This window comes from Nothobranchius furzeri, chromosome 4 (assembly GCF_043380555.1).
Source record: "Nothobranchius furzeri strain GRZ-AD chromosome 4, NfurGRZ-RIMD1, whole genome shotgun sequence".
NCBI classification, from domain to species: Eukaryota; Metazoa; Chordata; class Actinopteri; order Cyprinodontiformes; family Nothobranchiidae; genus Nothobranchius; species Nothobranchius furzeri.
The window spans coordinates 5,514,340-5,541,616 of NC_091744.1; the positions used below are offsets into that span (position 1 = coordinate 5,514,340).

Consider the following 27,277-nt stretch of genomic DNA (forward strand, 5'->3'; position numbering starts at 1 on the left):
AGCGCGAGTAAACAAACGTACTGCATGCTAGAAATTAAGTCTGGGTTGCAATAAACAGGAGTTTCCTTTAAGCACATAAGCGTGAATATACAGCTACGTGTCGGGCTTGGTATGCTAATGAAGTTGGGCTGTGAAGCGCCTCCCAAATTCGCTGTTTACGTTTTTGTTTATTTATTTGGCAGACAAAACTTGGATCGGAGACAACTCGCGTGGGAAATTGCAATGTAGCCATGTGGCGTCTTCTTCTTCTGTTTGTCTGGGAGGCGGAGGCTGCTTTACGGCATCTGGCTGTCGTGCGTGTCGGTGTACTTGAAGAAGGCTGTGTATAATAGTCCATAATATCGATACCACAGGGATGGAATATCTCATTTAGATACCACTTTTAGCATCGATTTACATCTAGGTATTGATTTTTTTGACAACACTACACACACAGTTTACCTTACCAGAACGGCAGCAAGTGGCGAACTGGAGTGAGAGCACGGAGCAGCGGGCAGGATGAGGCGCAGGGGGGCTGGGTGTTACGCTATAGGCTAGGCCGGACAGCTTTTCTCTGCTTTTCTACGATGATTGGCTTAAACTTCTTCACCACGCTGCTGAGTCGTGTTGTCAGACATGAGTACCACACGTGCATATTTGCCACAGAACTCAACTCATGTATCCGCAGCTTTTTGCGTAGTTTAGAGGGGTGAGTCGTACCAACGTAAATAGATGCCAAATTGCGTACTGACTACGCAAAATGCGTACAGGTTGGCAGGTCTGCCTGAGTTTTACTTTTGCCACTTACACACTAGCATCGGCTCCACTCAACACGTTTGTTCCACAATGCCTAAGAATGCGAAAGTGATTGAGCACATGGGCGGGCTGTGGTGTCATGAGCACATCTCCGACCACATGGCTGGAGCAAAAGAGCACGGAGAAGTCTGCAACGTTTCCATTACTAAACAAAAGCAGCCAGAGCAGTCTTGCTTTTGGAGACTCTCTGACTCTGATTTAGCATCCTGCTTTGATGAGTCTGGCAGCGCTGTGTGTGTGTGTGTGTGTGTGTGTGTGCGCGCGCACGCTCCTAACAGCACTGAAAGAGCGAAAAGGCTCTCAACTCCACAGCATACTGAATGATAATGAATTGAGCATGCGGGAAGCCCCCGCGGGATAATTCTATCCACCAATTGGAGGCTCCCCCTAACGGTAGGAATGATTTTGAGCTGGCCAGTCAGTCAGCGGTGGGTGTGTTGGACCAGGTCAGCTGCAGGTAGACCACCTTGGGAAGAGGACTGAAAAGATGTCTGGTTGCATGCCGGAAAATCCAAGGCTACCCAAATGAGAACACTCCCAACCCGGTCCAGGCGAAGTGGAGACTATGCTAGTGTGTTAGTGCCATAAGACTGTCATTCCCAACCAGGGGTATGCATACTCCTAGAGGTCCATGAGCACATTACAGGGGGTATGCAGAAAAATGGATATTTCATTACCTAAATGATGACGGCGCTTACCCTGGTAAAATAACATAGTTCTGGGATGTGTTATGCATGATGAACACTCAAATAAAATAACGCACAGTAATATATGGTTGGTATCATATTATTAGTTATCTATTTAGGCCAACCATGGCTGTGCATGAATTTTCTCAAGCTGCGTTTTGGAGAAGCTGCTGCTACGGCGCAGAGCGCGTAGATCCACCCGCAGCTGTTTTTCTCAAGTCACTGAGTCCATCCTCACCTACTCAATCACCATGTGGTATGCTGAAGTTACCACCAGGGACAAGAAGAGACTGCAGCGGGTTGTACGCTCTGCTGAGAAGGTCATTGGCTGCAAACTCCCCTCTATACAGGACCTGTACACCTCCAGGACACTGATGCGTGAAGGTCGGATAACAGTTGACCCGTGTCACCCTGGACATGTGGGCGACGATGGCACAAGCGTTAAGTGCTCGCCCCGTAATTGGAAGGTTGCAGGTTCGAGCCCCGCTCAGTCTGTCGCTGTCATTGTGTCCTTGGGCAAGACACTTAACCCACGTTGCCTGCTGGTGGTGGTCGGAGGGACCGGTGGCGCCAGTGCTCGGCAGCCTCGCCTCTGTCAGTACATCCCAGGGCAGCTGTGGCTACATCGTAGCTCATCCCCACAGTGTGTGAATGGGTGAATGACTGTGTTGTAAAGCGCCTTGGGGGTTTCCAGGAATCTAGAAGGCGCTATACCAAATACAGGCCATTTACCGTTTACTGTTTGGACAGTCTCTTTGACTGGCTCCCATCCGGCAGGAAGCTTGGATCCATTCGCACCAGAACCTCTCGCCACAAGAACAGTTTCTTCCCCTCTGCTGTCAAGACTTATGAACAACAATCCTAGGGTTGCCCACTCCAGTTGCTTGGTCCCATTCACCTGACCCTGGGTTGTGTTTATACCAGAACAGATCTGCTCTGATTAGTACCTACACTGCCTAGTATATAGCTGCCGTTTCTCTAAGTATTGCCACTTTATATTATTATTTAATCATGATTATATTCTTACTTCCGATATTTTCTTATCTTGTATTTTTATCTTTCATTTTTTTTACACTAAGTACCGCAGCAATTTCCTCATGTTGTGATTCTCGCACTCATGGCAAAAAAACCTTCTGATTCTGATTAAAAACTCAAGTTTTGTGCAGCTCTCTCCCCGTCTGTCTCTCTCTCTCACTGCAACCAGTGACCGCTGACCTCTAATAACCCCAGACCCGCTGATAAGACTGCAACTCAACCAGGGGCAGAGAAGAATAAACCTCCAACCTTATTTATACTGTAGACAAAAACACAGCAAACCATATTTTATCTGCAGTTGTTCACTAGTGAAGCAAACCTCAACTTCTATGACAAAATGAAAAACATGAAAAGTGATTCAATGAATCAGGAAAGAAGGACATTTTATTTCTGTTTCTATATTTTTTACTTTGAACTATAGATGTGTTTTCATCACATTTAGCTTGTATTTTATTAAATACCTTCATCCATTTCATTATATTTTTGTTGTATTGTTAGGAGAACGAATAATAACACAACATAAAAACTACTTGAAAGGTTTATTTTTAAATAAGTTTTGAACATTAAATGTTCTTCAAAATCTTTTAGAAGTATTTGTTCTGTTGAAATTCATCTGGTATGTGAGGATGTAAAAAAAAACAAAAAAAAACAGGCATTTGACATAAATTACCAGAAGTCAATAATATATTGTGATAAAGATTTTAGGCCATATAGTCCATTCCTACCCAAATGAATAATAAATCAGCTTTGGTCAAGCGCCCCCTGTCCTGCAGGTTTCCCATGTCTCTGCTTCAGCCCACCTGATCTTTACATTTGCATTGCCTTCTCAAGATGACATCAAGTGTTGCAGAAACCTGTTAATCACTCATTCATTTAGACCAGGGCCCTCATTTAACAACCATACTTATGAACAGATCTGTGCATATGACAGATTTTACGCATTGTGTGGTACTTACCAATTTGTATTTGTGCGTAGATATGTTCCTAAATATAAGAACCATGCAAACAAACAGCATCTAGTGGTAGAACGGTGTAACCGCAGTACTGAAGGCCTCAGTCATCCGCATATTCCCCATCAACAAATTAATTTTTCCTATAAATAATTATTTCGGTGGGAAAACGGCCTTGTCGCATAATTTGTGCTAAAACTAATAAAAGACACATGTGACCGATGGGAATCTGACATTATATCATGGCTCATCTGTGTTATTGGAGGATTTACTCTAGAGGGAACACGTTCTCCGTGAGCGCACTGATCTCAAAGGAAATCCTTCCGCTATGCTGTGATTTGGGACCCTTTATGGCGCGACAACCAAACCTCATGAATCCAATTTCAGTTTATATTTTATTTTACAACTACAAGAATCCTCCAGAACCTCCTCTGCTCCCCGATCATACACACCGCATTGCCAAGGTAACCACTGTATGACAGCACAGAAGGGGCTGCACTCACAGACATTTCCAAATTAAACTAATTCCAAACAGAACAACTCCTTAAATGTAAAATGTATTTGACAACCCGTTACTGTGTGATTTATTATATTCATTCTTTTATGTATTTCTGACAGGAACCTCCTCTCTGTCTCGACTGCGTCTATAACCTCTGTACCTTGTTTTGTTCTTTTGCGCTTTGGCAGCAGGTGTCTCGATGTTGCTGTCAAAAGTTTTTCTTATTTTTCCTGGGAAAAAAAGAGGGTTATTCCTCACGTGCCATGGACATAGCGTGACCAAATATAGTTAATTGAGGGAATTTGTATATGCAAATGACTGAACGGACAAAAGCACCTGGGTACGCACTGGTGGGATTCATCATCAGACGACTGAAGAACATGCGTACGAGAGGCCACCTCATGTTATATGAATCAGTTTTTGACTGTTTGTATGAACATTCTAAATTTCACTTGTAGAAAGGAAAATAGGACAGTTTCAACAAACGTTTGATAAATGAGGGCCCAGGTGGTTGGCAGCAGAGAAACCCCTAAAACATGTCGGACGGGGGGGAGCCAAGGACCAGGGTTAAGAAACACTACATGAAGGAAAAACTAAGCAAGGCTACAGTTGCTACTGAGAGAGGACATGAAGCTTCAATCACACCAAATGCAGAATGGATACGGTCGAGTTTCACATAGATCAGAAATCATTGAGTCCAATCAGAGCAGTTACACCAGTTGTGGTGTGGTGCGGTATGGAGGCAGAGCTCCAGAAGGTTTCCACGTGGAGTCTATTTTTTCTGGACCCTGTATGAAGATTGTTTAAGTTAAATAATTTAGCTGAGCCAGTCAGGAAGTGAGACGTGGTTCAGCATTAAGGACTTTAGGAGAATCATCCACACGTTTAACTAAGGGGGTAATCGTGGTAGGAGAAAACGGCTGAGGGGGTCCACGAGTCAAAAAAGGTTGGAAACCACGGCCATAAGAGATCACAACTTGATCAGTTACCCAACTGATCTACCAGCCATTTACACCAACCAATGTTCCAGTGAGGTTTAACGTCGTCAATTTGTCATTACATGACCACCTTTGCCAAAACAAACACCAACCAGGCCAGTTTAGTTGTACCCTATCAGCTCAAAATTAGCATAACTATGCTCTGGCAGGCTGACAGCTCGGCGTGACACCGGATTCTGACGCCAGTTAAACTTTTAGTTATGGAGCATTTTAGACATTTTCTCCAAATCCTTTGAATGAAAAAGTTAAATTCAATAACAATACTCATGAGACCTTGTCCTTCATCAACATAAACGGTTCCATGTGGGGGAGGGGCTCTTTGTTTATAGATCACTTCAGTCTCTTGAATGAAACAGAAGAAACAAAACTGACGAGGAAGTGAGATGAGCGAAGTGATGGGAGTCGTAAAACTCTGTTCCCTTTTGACCCGAGTACCTCCCACTCGACTGGAGTGTGAAAAATAACTATCATCCAGAGGTTTGTAAAGTCAATATTAGGTCTGTTTTGTGAATATCATGAATTGAATTTCAGGGAAGACATGACCATAAATGACCTTTTACTAAAACGGATCAAGTGCAGGTGAGAAAGGAGAAGATACATTTTTTTTGTCCTTGTAGAGAATCTTTTGAACATTAATTGTTCTTCAATAACTTTTAGAAGTATATAGAAGAATATTTGAGTGACACTTCTGACAAATAAACATTGGCATGAACCAGACTTTGGGGGAAAACTGCTACCCATAAAATTGTTAGTGTATGGAGACATTTCCTTCCTTGATGCTTTTGCTTTCCACACCGATTAACTCGCTGCTTGTGACTCGTCTGTGAAGGTTGAGACCAGACCAGAATCTGCCATGCCGGGTCAGGCTTTGTCTCCTCAGGCTGTTGACATCGCTCCAACAGACCAGAAAAAAAAAACAGCTGCAGACACTGGCAGCTTTTCAACACAGCTGAGCAGAACGACGACGAGTAGGGCTGAACAATTTTAGGAAAAGACTGAATTGCAATTTTTCTAGCAGAAAATGCCATTTCGGTTCAATTCACGATTTTCTGCAAACAAAGGTCCAACATTAGCCTGCCAAGCCATCCTGTAGATTAAGTGAAAAAATGGTCTAGATTCTAATCTAGTACAACAAATCATTCACATTAATATTTACTATTTAAATCATACAATAAAAACAGTTAAAGCTAGGGCTGCAGCTATCGAATATTTGTGTAATCGAGTACTCTATCGAATATTTTATCGATTAATCTAGTACTCTAATAAATTACCCTTTTGCGTTTGTAAACCATTATATCAAATAGCATGTTATAAAATATGAAAGACCTCTTGAAATGAGAAAGCAATTGCCAGTTATTCTTCAAGTTTTATTCAAAATTAGTTTTCAAAACTTCAGCACTTCAACTTCACAGTAAACAAATGCGAGCGGCTGCGGCCCAAACAGCACCAGAACCGCTCACGGCGCATGCGCAAACATGGCTCGCCAGCTATTTCCCTATTAACACACGTCCGTTTTAATTTCTACACTTTTTTTCTCACACTAACAAGGATTGTCGAGAAAGCATGTTTGCCGTGGTTATGTCAAATTACGCTGATCACACAACATTTATTTACTTTCTTTCGTTTTCCTCCGCCACTCTCATAAATACCCGTGTCCTTCTGCAGCAATCCCGAGGGACAACGGACATCAGTAACAACACAGTAAAAAGTCCGACGTGTTGTAAAAACGGCTATTTTTAGCACATTTTAAGACCGACGTGTTGCTATCAGATGCACGGTGTGAGCTGAAACTTGAGTGCTACAAACGAAAAAGTCGCACAGTGTCTGCAGAATATATAGAAATACAGGCTAAAATGCATTATCTTGTAGAGGCTCCGAGTCCGCTTGCAGAAGTGACATTTACATGTGGATGTTTCCTGGTCAGGTGCTGCAGCATGGAGGATGTGGTGTTGTGGTAGGCTAAATCCATTTTACAGTATTTAAACTGGACTATGTTTTCTGCCTTACGACGTGAAAAATGGTCCCACACCTTTGACATTTTGTGTCTTTTTCGCACTCCACCAGGGTCCACGTTGTCCGCCATTAAGAGAAAGTTAAGTTACATTCGCTACTCGCGTGTGCATTCAGTGTAGTATGTATGTGCGTCACTTATTTCGGTCCGGGTGAAACATGACCCCGGGCGATTGCTAAGCCATGAATTAATTAAACATGAATTAAACGAAGCCTTGAGGCAGAGAATTTGACTCGAGGTTTTTTTGTACTAAAATTATTCGAGGTACTCGAGGAATCGTTTCAGCCCTTGTTAAAGCTATTGATATTTTCTCCCATTTATAAAGCTCCCAGCTTTAAACATGTTCTACTCCAAAAATGCATGGAGGAAATCTGTAGGTAGAAATAGTTTTAAAATGTATTAACAAAAAATGCAGTTTTCCTTGCATTACCATGGCAGGCTGGCTGCATGTTTTTCGAAGCCGTCTGATAATTCTTCCTCACTCAAACGTCAGCTCCGTGAGAGAGACGCACACATTCTGACACCTTAGTTTGTTTGAACTAATGTGTGCCATCAGAAACATTCAAACAATTTTTAAAAGAGAAGTTGAGCTTTCAAGTCAACTAAAGTGCGCGACTCTGCACTTGCGCTGATGAAGCGTAAACCAAGCTTTAGAAATCAGCCTGAACCTGCTCCGATGTGGGATGAGTCTCTCTCTCCCTTACTTGACTATGTTCTCTTTCTCTGTCCCGGGCTCACCTGGTGCCATTATTATCGGCTCTAGCAGCGCTGTGTGTGGGAACACAGGGGTGGACATTAACTTCAAAACCAACCGGCCAGCCGGGCCGGTAACTCTGAATATTTACCGGCCCTGCCAAGAATCTACCGGCCCCACTGGTCAGCCGCCAAAACGAGTCAAAATAACAACTGAACCGTTATAAATGTAATAAACCTTTATTTTGTACACATTCACAAATATAATAACATATTCAAGTTTGAATTTGTTTGTTCCCTCAACAAAACACGATTTTGTCGTTGCATACTTCCGGCATACCACGCAGTACATCACCAACTCCGCTTTGCTGTATTCGAGCCATTGACTGTATTCAAGATGAGCCAGTTCTGTGCAGACTAGACCAGCGGTGATCGGCAAGCAGTGCATGCCTGTTAGATTTGTGTCCGAATTGACCCGACTTGCTCTGACGTCATGCATACGTAGGCATCGATAACCTCGTGAGATCAAGGCGGCCGCAGATTTTGGAGCAAGGCGCTGCAGTTGCTCTCTACCGGCTGCAAAACCTAGGGGATGACGGGAAACGCCTGGCTCTCACCTATCTAAGATCTGATTGGTTCATATTTTGATCCAAACATCCGGTGGTAGAACATGAAATGTTAGTTGGTCACATGTATTCTGTAAATCATGTTACGTTGATGATAACAACAATATAGGCCATAAAGAGAAATGTGTTGTGTTCTTTTGTCACGTTTCCTATGAGCACACTGAAGCTACAGCTGATAACCTTTACTTATTATTACAGTCATGTCTTCATATAGAATATATGATATCCACAAGCACGTGAGGATGTGTTTCAGCTGCTAACAGGCACCAGAATTAAAATTGAAAATTGAACAAGTGTGAATGCTAACGCGATATCTTCATCCATCGTCACCCCCGAGCTACACATGCAGGGAAGTCCAAGAGATTCCACTGGCAGAAACAGCTGGTTCACACCACACACTCTCTCTCTCTCTCACTCTCACTCTCTCACTCTCTCACTCTCTCACTCTCTCACACACACACACACACACACACACACACACACACACACACACACACACACACACACACACACACACACACACACACACACACACAGAGGCACACACACACGTAGAGGAAAAGAGCTGAGGAAATGGAGGACACCAAGTAATTAAAAGAAAAACTACAGCTGAGCCGAGGCGCGCCTCGAATGGGGCGCGTCTGATCTGAACTGAGGAGCGGCGAGCAGCGGCCGGACTTCGTGAGCGATTCGCTTCGGGCGCTTCCGCGGCCGGTGTGTCCCCGGCGTTAAACGCCGGCTTTCAGCCACTCCCCCTGCTGCTTCCGTCTGCTCTCGTTTGTTTTCCAGGCGAGCCGCTACTCAACTCAAATACGGCCACTCTCTGCGCCTACCGTCTTCTTTAAACCTCCAAGAATCATTCCACCTACGCACACGCTTCTCTGCTTCATACCGTTTCGAACTGTCTCGCTTCTCCTCACCAGTTTTAAAGCGTTTTTGCCAGAGATTTCATCAAGAAATCCCATCCCTGTGGTGGAGCGATCTTCCTGCGTGCTTGTGTGTTTCTAGCGTGGTTCCACTTCGTCTTTAATAGTGAACTTATAGTTCTCGTGACAATAACTAGAATCGTGCAGGACGTGCACGAATCGTACAAGTGCAGTACGTGGCTAGAGGCGCGCAGGTTCACGCGCGCGAAACGAAAACGGCGGCTTCCTATAGGGCGGGGCCATGATGTAGGTGAAAGCCGGTGGGTAAATGACAAATAAAGCTTGGGCGCCACCCGGGCGGTGAGTCGTCAAGTATTTACCGCCCGACGAGAAAATTTAGCTCCATTGGCGCTCGGGCGCTTTAAAGGTCCACCCCTGGAACATAAAACGGAAAATAACCTGAACATGCAGCTCTGTCAGCTGTGGAGTTGGGCTCGGCTCTGGACGGTAAACCCCACCCCCCTCCCCCGCACTGGTTTTTGCCGCCTCCATAACACAGGGGGAAAACCCCGGATGTAAAAAAAAAAAAAAAAGTTACACAACTGATCCTAGATCCAGTCAAAACCGCAGCATTGATGGTCACGTGATCGTGCTGTTTGAAATTGTAATTTCGGTCCAAAATTGGATTAAACAATCAGATCTCACATGCACGCACGCACGCACGCACGCACTCACACACACACACACACACACACACACACACACACACACACACACACACACACACACACACACACACACACACACACACACCCATTACACTTCCCATTCTACCCGAACCTCCCCTTAGACACACTCCACATATCGGCAGACAGGACTGATGGCAACCATCACCTCACTACTCCGCTGCCAGGCTGACTATTCAGGCTGAACTGGCTGCCCTCTTTTCACGAAAGTCATTTGTGATTTTAACCCATTAAGTGATTTACAATTCCCGTCTGTCCCACAGTATTACTGTGGTAAGTAGCTACTAATAAACCAGAGAACGGAGGCCAATTATAACCTCATTATTCCCTTGTTCAATTCTAACGAAAGCAGCATGTGAGGGGGAGGAGTGACGGCGTTTTATGGCCACACACGGGCACAAAGATTCACAACCTGCTGTTTAAGCACAATATCGGCAGCTGTACACAGGACTGGTGCTTTTCCTAACATTAATGTTGGTGACAATCACAGAACACCAGCTGAGCATAAAACACCCATTCAAAAAAGAACACTGTGCTTTTTACTGACAATTTCCTAGATAAAGGTTATGGAGTCTATACCAAATGCTCCATTCTATAATAGCAGCAAAGCAGCATACACCCCTGCATCAATTATACAGTTGATTTTGAAAAAATAAATAAATAAATAAATAATAATAAAATAAAAAGTGTATTAAGCCCCAGAAACAATACAAGGTTCTAAAAGAATAACGTCAATAAAGTCAAGGTTATGAAATGGAAGTAGTAACTACTCTGTATTGATTCTCATCTTCTAATTTTTATTCACTCCATCATTTCAGTCTAGAGCAGGTGTTAACACTATGTGAGAGGCAAAGTTGAAATTTGCAATGAATCCAAAAAATATGCAGTGGAACAACAAAGCAGGAGAATAGTAAAAAACAAACAAGTTTAAAAGTAAACCATTGAAACCAGTTAAAAACATTTCATATTAATTCATTAGGCATCATTGGAAAAACGACCTGCTGTGCAAAGATAAAAAATACCTCATCAACAAGCTGATTAAGTTGGTTTTTGCCAGGAGTCAACAGGTTTTTAATGAATCCTGTTCATTTGTATCCAATGTTAAAACTGTTCCCACCCACAACTCATTACAAACATGTGACTGACTAACCGCTCTATCTTAAGTGCCAGAAATGTTTCATGTAGGTCTGAACAGCTCCAACACTATAAGTGAAAGACATGACTCACCTTGCTCATATTGCCTGCTTGCTGGGCAGCACCAAGGGTGGTATGAGATCCCATCTGCTGCCCACCTGGGGCATCTACCAACACATTCCCAGATCCTCCTGGTCCTGGTGTGTTTCCCTGTAGATTCGGTCCTTGATACTGCATACCTGCCACTCCAGCACCACGTCCTCTCCCACCTCCAGGTACAAGACCACCGTTCATTACCTGCCCAGGCTGAGGCTGTCCCCCCTGTGCTAGCAGTCCAGTATGGCCCTGGCTGTTGTTCATCATAGGGTTAAAACCCAAAGCTGTAGTATTACTGTTACTGTTCTGCACTGATACACCAGTTGGTGTTCCCGGCTTTTGGGACTGGGGGGAAGAGTGGCTGTTTGGAGAGGCCTGACCGAGGGGGCTCTTGCCCAGTGGAGTTCCCAGCTGACCCATGCTGCCAGGTTGAGGGCTTGCCGAGTTGAGCCCAGTACCTGTGATACTGGGTGTGCTACGAGCTCGAAGAAGCTCTGAGAGCTGTTTATGCTTGGCAGCTGCATCTGGGACACCAGAGGCGCCTCCATCACTAAGAGATGTTGGGGTGCTGCCTGGACCACCAGCTCCAGGTGTTCCACCGCCATTCGAAGGAATCCCGCCCATTAGGCTCATATCACCTCCATTAGGAATCAACTCATCTGGAAGGTCGTTCTCCAAATCATCCCATGGCAGAGAGCCCAAATCTACAAAGAGTTAAAGAAAAAAGTTAACACACACATATTGATAATAGGGTTTATGCCACGGACCCCTGGTTTGACGCTTTCTGACTTTTTATCCAGCTGAATCGCTTCTGAGTTGTAGTACCATTTGTTTTCTTTATAGCGGGTTTTAAGCAATCATTCCAGGACTGGCCAAGGATAACCGTCAACAGGATTTTCCAGACCATATTTAAGATGCAACATTCACATAAAGACAAAGGTTTTACATAGTATCTGTCTACCTACATTCATTATGAAGGCGAGTTCAAAAGCTTCTGCTTTGGCTTGCTAAATGATGACGCATGCTAGATCTTTACTAGCCAAAGTTTGTACAGTGCTGAAGCAATGCCAACAATGATTTCAGAGACAGGTTAATACGAGTCTTTTTTGTTTATAAAATAACAACTCTCTGCTAACTTTGTTAGCATTGTTTCCTCACTGTGCCAGTAAAGAGCTAGCATGCATCATTTAGCAACCCAAGGCAGAAGTTTGTTAACTTACCCTTATATTTATGAATATAGGCGGACAAATACAATTTTAAAACATTTGTCTTTGATTGTGGCCTTAGATGTAGCCTAGATTATCCCATGTACATTGTTGATAATTATCCTCAGCAGGTCCTGCAGCGATAGCGTAAAAATGACATGGAGAACACCAAAGTTACTGTGATCTAGTAATGGGAGTCAGCAAGCTGAAAAGTCAGGAAGTGTCAAACTGAGGTTCCATGACATATAACCTAATAGAAACACAAGTAAAACATATTTTAAGTCTTTGTATATGACTGACAATATGAAATGATCAGTTTGCATAAAGTCCATCTAATTAGTTTTCATCAAAACAGGTAGCAATTAATTTTAATGTATTATCTGCTACTCAGCTACTCCTGCCACAGTTCAAATTTTTTCTTCTTCCAAAAGTTCAAATACATTTCTAAATATGGAATTTTGAAAAGGCAATGTGCCAAATACTGCAGCGGTCCCTTCACTACAAAGCAAAGAACAAGGAGCCGAAAATATGAGCATCAACACTGAAAATGCTGCAGCACTCAGGATCCCTGATGGAGTGATGGAGGAAAATTTCTGACACATATTCAAAGGTGTGAGCTTAATGCTGAGAGGCTAATGAGGCACTACGCCTTAAAGATGATGTGATTAAGATGGAAGATTAGCAGGTATACTTTGCAACTATTAATGGATGTTGTCAACACAGAGTCATATCTGTGATCTGTTTCATTCCAATAAGCAAAGTGAGTATTTTGTTATCAGTGATGGGAATAACGCCGTTTAAAATAACGGCGTTCTTTTTTTAGGAAACAGAATAATCGAATTAATTACTTTTCCCACTGTTGCAACGCCGTTACTGGGGACGGAAGGTTGTGCGTTACTATGTGCTTGTCGAACGTTGAGCAACAGTGTGAGGCTTTCTGACCGCCACACTTCAGCTGCAGCCAGAGAGAGAGAGGTGTCGTAACGCACTTACAAACACAATGATTGGCCGGGTGGGCGGAGACCCTCTTTGTCTCAGTCACTGCCTGCTGTAGACACAACAGAGTAGTGATGGGAATAACGCCATTTAAAATAACCGCGTTCCTAAAAAAAAATATTTCTTTCAGTAACAAGCAAACTAATTAATTACGTCTTCTTTTATCAAAACGTTGTTTCTGTTACTGATAAGAAAAAGCGTGCGTTAAGCTGCGCGGTGTGTTGAAGCTGTCATCAGCTGATCAGGAGCTAAAGAGGCAGATGTTTTCATCCAAGTGCGTCACGGCCCGTGAAGAACGAGGAAGACGTGATGAATAGTCTACGGCTGCAGGTGTGGATCTGCAGCCATGACCTTCTTAGCGTGACAGCGGGACGTCCTGAAGGTCCGCTCACCTGTTCACCGCTCAGACGTCCTGATCTTCTACCTTCCTAGATCATCCAGCTGTAACATGTTTCTGATCGTGTCTTTAGTCCCACTGTAACACTGATGCATCAGTCTCAAACGTCATGGAGCTCGGGTGTTACTAGAACTACCTGTGTGTGTTTACCACCCAGCTTCAGCTCTTCTGTGGTTGGGTCTGACCCAAGTTAGTAAATGTAAGTCCTCCATCAGGCTTGTGCCTCTTCTAGTGTCATTTTAAAGGATTTTATTTATTTATTTATTTAACCATTACTAGATTACCAGCAACAGAAATGCTACTAATAACACACAATTATGTGAAGCTGGAAAAATTAAAATACTGTGCAAAATTATATTCACTTCTGTAATTTAAATTGTTTGTAAACCATTATATCAAATAGCATGTTATAAAATATGAAAGACCTCTTAAAATGAGCACACAATTGCCAATTATTTTTCAAGTTTTATTCAAATTTTGTTTTCAAAACTTCAGCACTTCAACTTTACTTCACAGTAAACAAATGCCTGTGCAAAAACTAAGTATATAACAGTGTTTCCCCTAGGAATTTTTCCAGCTGTGGTGGTGGTATGTGTGTGTGGGGTGGGGGATTATGACACCTCTCACCTTTATGTTAATATTGTTTTATTTGATACACTCCACTTTGAACTAGGGCTGCTCAATTAATCGAATTTTAATCACGATTACGATCTGAGTTTTGAACGATTATAAAAAACAAAACAAGCCAATTATTAGCTCCTCCCGCTTGCGCTGCCCTGAGTTGCAAATGAAGCGCTCCTCCACAGTGTTGCCAACTTAGCGACTTTGACGCTATTTCTAGCAGCTTCTCAGACCCCCTTCTTGACTTTTTAATCCTAAAAGTACCTAGCGAACATCTCAGAAACATCTCTGGTAACCCTTAGCTACTTTCTGGATAACGGTCGTCGACATTTCCTGCAGGTTAGCTAAACACTCCGCCTGCGCTCCGGACCGTTCTTCACAACATTAGGAAAGGGAATGATGCAGTGATGTGTCGGTCGCTAAAGACAGCTCTAGGAGCCGGCTCCTTGTTGGATTAACCAGAGTGAGTGACACACACACCGCACCTGCGGACTCCTGAGCAGCTAAAAACGGCTAAATGTGCGCGTGCAGCGTGCTAAACACACGTGCAGCTTGCCCGATTGCTGTGAGACCGGGTTGGGGGGTGGAGATGTGGTTGGGACAATTATTACATTAACTGATGGGCCTGTAAATAAATAGTTTATAAATAAGGTAGAAATAAGTTCCTCACACTGATAACTAATAACTAACCTCTCTGAGGACACGGTGCTAGTGCACGCTCCTACAGCACCTTGACACGACTCAATAAATGTTATGCAACATTTTGTGAACATCAATTTATTTGCATTTATTTGTTATAAATGCCACTGTATAATTCTTGCTGTCAGTATTTGCAAGATATTGGTATTTGGGTCTGTACGGGTTAGACTTAAATGAGTTAAACCAAGGTCTATAGCCCTTGGGTCATAGACTATGAGCTATAAGTATATTGGTCTTTTTATCCTGGGAATCAGGAGTTCTTTTAGTGATCATCTTGTTTCTTATTTTTGTCCTAATTGTGCCCTGAGCAATTTTATGACTGAATAAAAACAAATAAAATCAACATAAATTGAAAAATTGTCCTAAATAATCGTGATTGAAGTCACCATAATCGTGATTATTATTTTTGCCATAATCGAGCAGCCCTACTTTGAACTGCACCAATCCAGCAACTGCTGCATTTTAATAACTAGTATTAAAGGTGAACACACCAATATTTGCACAAGAATAATTTTATTTTAAACTCTCAGTGACACACTTTGCAGGGAGGATTTGGCATTTAATTTTTCTTGGCATCTGGAAAACATCTCCTTTTGCCCCCCTTTATTTTGGTCCAAGATGGGCTGGCCCTATTAAAAACGTTCTACACCCCTGCTTAGTGGACTTAATGAAGTATTTTTAAGCCAGTATAAAAATGAAATACAAATTTACATATTTGGCATTATTGACAAATATCTTTGATTTAATCTATTTGTTAAGAACATCAAGATGCATTACAGTGAACATTATAGTAAAGTAAATTTTTCTAGTGCAGAGAGGAGACAACCCATAGAAGCACTGATTTGATCTCATTTCAGAGAAAAATAGAACAGGTCAGATGAACCTAATAAATAAAATTACTAACAAACTCAGGAATGTGTTTCTTTGCTTCATCGTTCTGGTGCTGAAAACATCACTAATGTGGATCAAAGGAGATACACAGATGAATGCACCTCTTATTTATTATTTGGAAATTAGTGGGTGTGGTTTACATCAATACATTATTTTAAATCTGAAATTGATATGGATTGATCAGAAGTTGCTATGTGTATTGTTTATTTGAAAACTATTTACAGAGCAGCCTCAGAATTGAGATAAAATATTTTTGATCACAATAGTAAAGGAACTATTACAGAACAAGTTTTTCAATAAAATCACAACATTAATATTTAAGTGCATGAATTAATACATCTGAACTCATGCAGTAGGAACTAGGAAATATGAAATACTAGAACCATTTTATTTTAATTTGATTAAACAGAATTTTTCCTAACGTTGTTGGCATTTTTCCCACACACAGTTAAACAAAACAATGTTGATTAAGGTGTGTGAGTGAGAGAGAGAGAAGGAGAGAGAGGGAGAGAGAGTTAAAAAAATAAAAATAAAAACCCGACTGGAGCGGAGGCAGTGACCGACACATGCACGAGCCGTTTTCAGCTGTCTTGTCAAATGCATCACGTACGTTACGAAAAAAGTTACTTTAAATGTTCAACCGAAAAAGAGGCGAGCTGAAGAAAACCTAGGGAGTACTGAAGAAACGTGAGCAACAGTGAAGCAAGCACAGAGAGATCCGTTACTGCCTCTGTGTGTGCGTGGATGCATGGGCCGGACGGACTGAGCTCCCGGCTGCAGTTTTGTGTGTAGAGAGGGGCGGGCGCGCTAGGTGACTGGCCAATCACAGAGCGTGAAGACAGTCAGTTACCAATGAGGATTTTCCTTCAGCACGATTACAGATATTTACGAGTTTTACTCGTTTCATTCTCGCATTCGTCAAAAATGCTTTATCCGTACAGGATACTAGTCTGAAATGAGTATCCGGCTCATCCCTACTAGCTGTAACCACCCTGCCCTGCCTCCACCTCCTTACTGCCTGCCGGCTGTGATCACAAGCAACAACAGACTAGTCCCCGCTGCTTCTTCGGAAAACGGCGCAAAAAAAAGAAAATCAATAAAACTTGGGATCTTGTAGGCGTGGCGCTAGGATTTCCGCCGTGGCGGTGGCGGCTACGCCTATGTAAGGGAAGCAAAGTCAAAGTCAAAGTCAAGTCAAAGTCATTTATTGTCATATTCTCCACATGTGCAGGACATACAGAGAAATGAAATTCAGTTTCAGCACACACAATTCAAAGATCAGACATACGTGGGTAAGACACATAACAAGAATTGGTGACTGCGGTCATTCGCAACATGAGTCGCGCTACCTTAATAGTTAGATGAAAAGGGTGTTACATGAGGAAAGTTCAGGGGGGGGAAAAAAAAAAGGCATTAACAGGGTTACACCAGCAGGGTGTAGCACTCTAATGCAAAAAAACACCCGACATGGAAGCACAGACAGCACGTATACAACATCAGAGTCCGATGGGGAGGTGGGGGTGGGCGGGATCCTGAAGCCTCCAGTGGGAGCTGCCACTGCGGCGCATCGACCAGCTGCAGACCAGCAGGTGGGAGGGAGAGATAAGGAACAGAGAGAACATTGAAGTTCCTGCAGAATCTGAAGGAAGAGGGTGAAGGTCGGGACACAGCATCTGTCGGCATTCCTCCTTTTTGTGGGGGTGTGTTGAGGCAGCCTTGAGAGGCTGCTATGGCGTCAGATAAGGATAAACATGACTTTGTTTAGGGCAGACAGAGATAGTCTTCCTCTCCGTCTTGTAGTCTCTAAGTGGTCATTCATGTCCACCAGTGAAGCCAATTTTACATTCCACATCCCCGCATCGTCCGGCGACCCTCTCCGAGATCAAATCCATCTTGCGCACTAACACAGGCAACGCCGCAAGGACATTGTCCAGCTTACGGTTCACCTCGAGTAACGTCCCAGTCTGTGAGGTCACCGCACGAGCGGCACATTCCGTGGGTACGGGTCGCACTCCAATCGCTCCCGTCTTCCCAAATTTCCAGAAAACCAGATATCCTCCCACTCCAATCAGAAGAAATCCAGTGATCATTAGGCCGAATATCCACAAATCTTCCACGTCCTCGATGGACAGCTGAGAGAGGCACACGATTCGCCAGACCTCCCAAGAATCGAGTGCATATCCCGATGCGAATGTCCCCTCGGGACAGGTGGGAGCCCCCTTCTCCGTTCTCATCGTAGAGAAAATTTTGTCAATCACGTTGAATGACCAATTAATTAAGTCCATATTTCCAAAAAAGAGTAGTGGTTTCAGGAGAAATGCAGAGAAGTGCTCTGTAGGCAGACAGGACAAGAGCCTTGGGGAAGCCGATAAGGGAGCTGAGAAAAAAGCGTCTGTACTCTCTGAAGGCTGCAGAAGAAGAAGCACTGTACAACCTGAGCCAATGTTCCCCTCGTGCGAGAATCTACTAGCCTGGCAAGCCAGACAAAAACTAGGATTTTAGACAAAATCATGTTTTGGAGGAAAAAAAAAGACTTGCAGCACAACCAGTTTGTTTGTTTCTGACCATTACCAAAGTCTGGAAGAAGCCTCTGGGATGAGAGGCTAAAATTCTCCAACATCCAATCTCAGCTGTTCTGCGATTTTCAGTCTCTCAACTTAGACCATTAGTTGTGCCGTTTGTGCGTTCTTTTTTGGATATTATTTGTGCAATTGTTGGACAAAAGGCCTTGCTGTGATATTAATTGCACTAATAGAGCATCCAATGAGTCTCCACTTCATTTTTTTCAGTAAGTAAAATTATATTTATGTATTTTAGGTCACTACCGGTCTTGCACTAGCTGAGCTTGGATTTTAACATGTACCATTTAACCAAGACATTTAAATTTATAATTAGGGTAAAACCCAATGCATTTAACGTAACAATGCATTTTTGAAAATGGGTTGAAATTAGGGCTGCAGCTATCGAATATTTTTGTAATCGAGTACTCTATCGAATCTTTTTTTCGATTAATCGAGTACTCTAATAAATTACCCTTTTGTGTTTGTAAACCTTTATATCATATATTGATGAGCCAAGATGGCGCCGAGTATGGCTGCCTCGTCGCGAGCTCCACCAAGTTCCAACATTACACGCTCCATACTGTACATTAATGCCACTGTTTTGCACATACCAACCTCTGTACATTTTACATCTCTTATCTTATTGTTTACTTTATTCATTTGTATACTTAGATTAGCCATTTTTATATTTTACTTGTTTTTACATTACTGTATTTGTGCACAACTCTATTGTTGTGAAGCTCGCACACAAGAATTTCACTCGCATGTACTGTACCAGTGTACCTGCACATGTGACGTGACAATAAAAGTGATTTGATTTGATATCAAATAGCATGTTATAATTATGAAAGACCTCTTAAAATGAGCAAGCAATTGCCAGTTATTCAAGTTTTATTCAAAATTAGTTTGCATAACTTCAGCACTGCAACTTTACTTCACAGTAAACAAATGCCTGTGCAAAAAATAAGTAAACCTGAGCCGATTTTCCCCTCGTGCGAGAATCTGCTAGCCTGCAAGCCAGACAAAAACTAGGAGGATAACTGCTGAAGTAGCGCTGCGAGCGGCTGCGGCCCAAACAGAACCAGAACCGCTCACGGCGCAAACAGCTTCGCCGGCTGTTTCCCTATTAACACACGTCCGTTTTAATTTCTACACTTTTTGTCTCACACTAACAAGGATTGCCAAAAGCATGTTTGCTGTGATTTTGTCAAATTATACTGATCACAACATGTATTTACTTTCTTTCGTTTTCCTCCGCCACTCATAAATACCCGTGTCCTCCTGCAGAAACCCCAAGGGACAACAGACATCAATAACACAATAAAAAGTCCGACGTGTTGTGTAAAAACTGCTATTTTTAGCACATTTTAAGTCCGACGTGTTGCTACCAGATGTATGGTGTGAGCTGAAACTTAGCGCTACAAACGAAAAAGTCGCACAGTGTCTGCAGAATATATAGAAATACAGGCTAAAATGCATTATCTTGTAGAGGCTCCGAGTCCGCTTGCAGAAGTGACATTTACAGGTGCTGCAGCACGGAGGATGTGGTGTTGTGCTAGGCTAAATCCATTTTACTGTATTTATACTGGACTACGTTTTCCACCTTACGACGTGAAAAATGGTTCCACAACTTTGACATTTTCTGTCTTTCTCGCACTCCACCAGGGTTCAAGTTGTCCGCCATGTCTTAAGAGAAAGTTAAGTTGCGTTCGCTACTTGCGTGTGCATTCAGTCCAGTGGGCATGTGCGTCACTTATTTCGGTCCGGGTGAAACATGACCCCGGGCGATTGCAAAGCCATGAATTAATTAAATATGAATAAAACAAATCCTCGAGGCAGATAATTTGACTCAAGGATTTTTTGTACTCGAATTATTCGAGGTACTCGAGGAATCGTTTCAGCTCTAGTTGAAATGTGACATATTGGTGGAGCTGGGTTCCGACTATAGGTATGGCAGGGGTGGACCGTTAAAGAGCCCGAGCGCCAATGGCGCTAAATTTTCTCGTCGGGCGGTAAATACTTGACGACTCACCGCCCGGGTGGCGCCCAAGCCTTGTTTGTCATTTACACACCGGCTTTCATCTACATCATGGCCCCGCCCTGTAGGAAGCTGCCGTTTTCGTTTCGCGCGCGTGAACCTGCGCGCCTCTAGCCACCTACTGCACTTGTATGATTCGTGCACGTACTGCACGATTAGTTATAGTCACGAGAACTATAAGTTCACTATTAAAGACGAAGTGGAACCACGCTAGAAACACACAAGCACGCAGGAAGATCGCTCCACCACAGGGATGGGATTTATTGATGAAATCTCCGGCAAAACACTTTAAAACTGGTGAGGAGAAGCTAGACAGTTCGAAACGGTATGAAGCAGAGAAGCGTGTGCGTAGGTGGAATGATTCTTGGCGGTTTAAAGAAGACGGTAGGCGCAGAGAGTGGCCGTGTTCGAGTTGAGCAGCGCCTCGTCTGGAAAACAGACGAGAGCAGACGGAAGCAGCAGGGGGAGGGACTGAAAGCCGGCGAAACGCCGGGGACACACCGGCCGCGGAAGCGCCCGAAGCGAATCGCTCACGAAGTCCGGCCGCTGCTCGCCGCTCCTCAGTTCAGATCAGACGCGCCCCATTCGAGGCGCGCCTCGGCTCCGCTGTGGTTTTTCTTTTAACTACCTGGTGTCCTCAATTTCCTCAGCTCTTTTCCTCTACGTGTGTGTGTGTGTGTGTGTGTGTGTGTGTGTGTGTGTGTGTGTGTGTGTGTGTGTGTGTGTGTGTGTGTGTGTGTGAGGAGAGGAGAGGAGAAAGACTATGGTGTGAACCAGCTGTTTCTGCCAGTTGAATCTCTTGGACTTCCCTGCATGTGTAGCTCGGGGGTGACGATGGATGAAGATATCGCGTTAGCATTCACACTTGTTCAATTTTCAATTTTAATTCTGGTGCCTGTTAGCAGCTGAAACACATCCTCACGTGCTTGTGGATATCATATATTCTATATGAAGACATGACTGTAATAATAAGTAAAGGTTATCAGCTGTAGCTTCAGTGTGCTCATAGGAAACGTGACAAAAGAACACAACACATTTCTCTTTATGGCCTATATTGTTGTTATCATCAACGTAACATGATTTACAGAATACATGTGACCAACTAACATTTCATGTTCTACCACCGGATGTTTGGATCAAAATATGAACCAATCAGATCTTAGATCAGGTGAGAGCCAGGCGTTTCCCGTCATCCCCTAGGTTTTGCAGCCGAGGGAGAGCAACTGCAGCGCCTTGCTCCAAAATCTGCGGCCGCCTTGATCTCACGAGGTTATCGTTGCCTACGTATGCATGATGTCAGAGCAAGTTGGCGTCAATTCGGACACAAATCTAACCGGCATGCACTGCTCGCCGATCACCGCTGGTCTAGTCTGCACAGAACTGGCTCATCTCGAACACAGCCGATGGCTCGAATACAGCAAAGCGGAGTTGGTGATGTACTGCGTTGTATGCCGGAAGTATGCGACGACAAAATCGTGTTTTGTTGAGGGAACAAACAAATTCAAACTTGAATACGTTATTATGTTTGTGAATGTGTACAAAATAAAGGTTTATTACATTTAAAACGGTTCAGTTGTTATTTTGACTCGTTTTGGCAGCTGACCAGCGGGGCCGGTAGATTCTTGGCAGGGCCGGTAAATATTCAGAGTTACCGAACCGGCTGGCCGGTTGGTTTTGAAGTTAATGTCCACCCCTGGGTATGGTCTCCCTCCCTTCAGCGGCAGCTCGGCGCATCTCTGATGGCAGCAGCGCCTGTCTGCTGTGCAGGCTGCCGGCTTCTGGAGCTCTCGGGAGACCTCTGTGTTCCAGCCGGTTCTCCCGTGCGGTCAGCCCGACGTATCTTACTCAGAAGCTCCGGTGTTGTGCACAGTTAATTCCGGTTGTAGCTAGGTAGCTACCTCCGTTAGCTTAGCTCCCACCTCCGCGTTAGCTTTGGGTTAGCTTGCAGCTACATTGCTTCAGTTCGACGAGTGTCGTCATTTGATCCCAGCCTTACGCCGGGGACACACCGGCCGCGGAAGCGCCGAGAAGCGAATCGCTCACGAAATTCGGCCGCTGCTCGCCGCTCCTCAGTTCAGATCAGACGCGCCCCAGTCGAGGCGCGCCTCGGCTCAGCTGTAGTTTTTCTTTTAAACACTTGGTGTCCTCCATTTCCTCTCTGCCTTTCCTCAGCTCTTTTCCTCTACGTTTGAGTGTTTGTACGCGTGCGTGTGTGTGTGCGCGCGCGTGTGTGTGAACCTATGGTATGAGTTGTTTCTGCCAGTTGAATCTCTTGGAACCCGCTCCAATTCTGCAGCTGTATCCTAGCAGTTTCTTCCTAAATGGGTACGTAAACAACCATGTTTTTCGGGGGTCGTACAGCTCCTTGTGTTTCTCAACTTCCATAATTAATTTTAAGTCATCCATCCTAACTGCTTGCCTCAGACTTTCTGCCTCTCTGTCCTGTTTGCTCCGGTGAAAAGACACCCAAAACCACACCCCCCTTCACGTGGTCACACAAGCACACAAGTTCGATGTGTGTGTATGTGTGTGCGTGTTCGTGTGGTTTTTCTGCAGTGTCTGTTTACGAACACGTTTGACTATTGCGGAATTTTATTTTGAAATGCTTTATTTTGTTAACTTTACCGGCCTGCCTCTTGTCTACATTTGACTTCCTGCCAGAATTGACGCGATTCACCCGCGGCTCGCGAAAAAAATAGAGCCAACGCCGAAATGATCGCTGCACGGCGCGGGCTGGGGCGCCGGCGCGAGGCGATTCGCGGCGCTTCGGCGGCCCATGTGGTCTATAGAATAGCTTAACAAGGGCGCCGAATGAAGGCGGTCCCATTTTCGCGGCGCTTCCGCGGCCAGTGTGTCCCCGGCCTTACAGCCCCACCCTCAGCTCCACTTTTTTTTCCCTTTTATGGAATTGTCTGGGCTTGACGGAACCTTTGACACGGTCAAAATGGTGGTGGTGGCCACCTCCCATTTTGGCACAAAAACATAATTGGAGCCTATGGACACGAATTGTCCAGAATATATGTCAGTGATTCAAACAAGCTAAGGTGTCAGAATGTGTGCGTCTCTCTCACGGAACTGACGTTTTAGTGAGGAAAAACTATCAGACGGCTTCAAAAAACGTGCAGCCTGCCTGCCTTGGTAATGCAGGGAAAACTGTGTGCATTTTGTATTTAATACATTCAGGGTTTTTCCTGTGTTCAAATTTGCGTGGCGGCCGCCTCCAGCTATTTTTGTGCCACCCCAGCCTGATTTCACTCTGCCCCCAGCTACATGGATGTTATTTTAACTGCAATTGCAGCGTTACGCCACTATAATGGCGCTGTATCAGCAGTGGTGCACCAAAAAGCGCTAAACCGCTGCAGACAAAGATCAAAAATGGCTTTTCTCACTAGTTGGTACATATCTATGGTTGGTACTATTGATGTCCTGATTTTCCCCCAGGCACCACTTCCATATCAGAGCAGGGCTGTACAGTAAGACAAAAAAACTGTGAGTGTGTCTATTTTTAAACAGCACTAGTGCAACATCTTTGAACTACCATTTTCCCGAGAACTTTATTAAACAAAAGTAAGTTACGTGTAAGAAAAATGCTTTTTACTGGTGCACAGTGGGGTCATCTGGATGCAGTGGAGGAAAATAAAGGAACCAGCAAATGCACAAAGGCAGAACTGGTCCAAAGTTTGGGATCAAAAGTAAAGCTGCACGCAGATTGGCTAATGCTAAAGCTAACAGGTAGCAGTCTCACGATCAAGTGGTGCACAGAAAAATATATGATGATGGTAAAACTAAGAAAGACTAAACTCTACAAGTGGATGGAAAGTCCCCACTGTCCTGTTTATTCTGCATCCTGCTGTACGGATCAGAACCGCTGCAGATACACTGCTATGAGTCTGCTCCAGATGCAGGAGCATGAAGTCTGGCAAGCCGTTGTAGTATATAATTCGCTTCTATCTTTGAACATAATTTGAACTAGATTATTGCCAACCCTTACATAATAGACATGCCACCATTACATTGTTGGCAGCAGAAATTAAACGTTATTACCATTTCCAATACAAATGCATGTTAATGAAATGCATTATATTTTACTGGATATATTTATGTGTTATTTTGACTGAGTGTTAAAACAAACCTAAAATGTTACTTAAATGTAAGTCAAATATTTAAGAATATTTTAACTACTAATATCAGATGGGAAAACGGGAACTAAACACCAATCTAATGCATATTGTTGAGCTTGTCATTGTCATTTCAGCAAGACAATTTAGTAGGGATGCTCCGATCCGTTCATGTGATCGGAAATCGGGCCCGATCACGTGACATTTAAAAGATCGGAATCGGGTGTTAAAGATCGGATTTAACCTTATAAAACAACAAGCATGACATTTTTAATCAATTTTCAAATTGAATAACAATGGCTTAATTTTGTACCAAGTTTCACTTCCTCAATAACGACATGACAACACCATGTGGCAGCCGTAACGTCACACGTTTTAAAGTGGACCGTGGAATTCAGGTAGCAGTTAGCTAGCAGGTTAATGCTCGTCTCGCTCCAGGAGAGCAAAAAATGTCAGCGGTTTGGAATCATTTTAAACTGCACTTTATTTGGGAGCCTTAGAGTAAAAGTTGAGCTCCATGTAGAGCACATGGAAGAGGTGATTTACCAGTTCTTTGCAATTTGATGTTGATGTTTTATACTTGAATGGTGAAGTTCGTACACCACTTTGATTAGGCATATCTTTTGTTCGTTTTAATAAACTAGTCAGTCAAAGGCCTAAGATGTATTTTATTTTGTTACCTGACTGAATTATGCAACTACCTCTTAGAGGTGGAGGTAAGCACTTTAATTTAACTTCTATTATTGTGTTGAGTTATTTTACAAACCTTTTCTACTTTTCTATAAAAACAAATTAGTTTACATATTGTTGCACCACTGATAAGCTACAAATATATAATGTTGTTTACTTGGTTTGAAGTGCTGCTGCACTAACAAAATGTTTCTACTTTCTTATGGTATCATATTGGATGCAGTCATATAAATAATAATAATAATAATAATAATAATAAACCTAACAGTTCAATTTGGGTGCAGTCTCCCTTTTTTCTTGCTATTTTATTGTATTGCTGAAGTATCGGATCGGGACTCGGTATCGGCAGATACTCAAAATCAAATGACTCGGAATCGGATCGGGAGCAAAAAAATGTGATCGGAACATTCCTACAATTTAGTTGATTTATTTAATTTTTAGCAGCAAACCAGTTTTGTTTCACTTGAAACATTGTCAAATGGAATACTCAATTAATCAACAGAAGCTTAAATTAGAACACTTAACGCAAAAATATTTTGCCTTTAAAAGTGAGGCAGCTGAATGCACAGAGTATGCATGTTCTGGCGCATGGTCAGGATGGTACCACCTCTGCCTCAATTTGAGACAGGAAAAACCCTGACATTTAAAAGCTATTTCTACCTACAGATTTCCTCCATGCATTTTTGGAGTAGAACACATTTTTATAAAGCTCCTCTCTAGATAAAAATCACAAAACACAAGTTGTTTCATAAACACATTAAAAAATAAATAAATAAATAAAAAGATAATAATGAGAAAATATTAATACCGTTAACTATTTTTATTGTATGATTAAATAGTAAATATTAATGTGAATGATTTGTTGTACTGGATTAGAATCTAGACTATCTTTTCACTTAATCTACAGGATGGCTTGGCAGACTAATGTTGGACCTTTGTTTGAAAATCATGAATTGAATCGAAATCGCCATTTCTGCTAGAAAAATTGCAATTCAATCTTTTCCTAACATCGTTCAGCCCTATTTAAGACACACAAAAAAGGGTGCGTGCAAATATGTGAATGCGCTAGCATGCTCTGTCTTATTTGTAAGGTTGCCCGATGATATAAACTTAGGGGAAATGGTGAATTAGCATAAAAGAGAACTCTTTCATTAGACACACTTTATAGTGATGCCTAAGGCTGAGTCGGTGGGAAAACACACCCCCAGTAGGTAAGTCTGAAAAAGGTGATTTTACTTCAGTTTCTAGTCTTAACATCCTGGCTATGAATATACCGTGATAAATTTTGCTGGTCACAAAACCAGACCTTTCTTGACTATAAGCCACTGTTTATTTTGGTCCAAGTTCTACTTTAAAATGACTTCAGGCTATGCTGAGTCAACCAGTCAAATCAGTTTCTTGGCATAAGAATATTATATTACGAATGAGGTTTTCTTTTCCCCAGTTAAAAGCATCTGCTACTAATATAATTTAAAAATATAGCAATGTAAAATGAACAAGATAATGACTTTAAAGGTAAATACTAAGACATGTCAGAATGGGACAGTAATCGACCATCTACTGCTGCTGGATGACTTCATTAAGATTCAGTTAGCATTCTTCTAGTAATGAGGGCATTAGGCTCACATGTTTTCCTGACCCCGGGTTTCCACGGGAGCCGTCAGCAGCACGTTACTGCAGCAGCACGTCTTGCTCGCGTAAGCTGCTGCTTGGCCCTTCCCACGAGACGCGAAGCAGCAGGGGAGCAGCTGTCACCGACCGAGCACGAAGTCACACGAGTGACTTCGTCAGTAAACACAACAACAAGCAGGAGAAAACTACAACATGGTTTGTGTTTTATGTTCTGTCCGTTTTATAATCGTCAATACGGACCTGAAAAACAAAGGAGACCGCTAGCTAGCTGATAAATTCTCACGGGGACGCACA

General features: G+C 43.1%; 1 protein-coding gene across 4 annotated transcripts in view; it reads right to left on the reverse strand.

Annotated features, from left to right (window-relative positions):
• The window catches only part of crebbpa (CREB binding protein a), a 77,427-nt gene that overhangs the window by 29,417 nt on the left and 20,733 nt on the right, over nucleotides 1-27,277 (reverse strand). For all 4 annotated transcript variants that reach the window (XM_015967367.3, XM_015967373.3, XM_070550020.1 and 1 more), the window contains exon 2: nucleotides 11,133-11,839. In XM_015967367.3, the coding sequence (XP_015822853.1) occupies nucleotides 11,133-11,839 (707 nt within the window). The remainder of the gene's footprint in view (nucleotides 1-11,132; nucleotides 11,840-27,277) is intronic.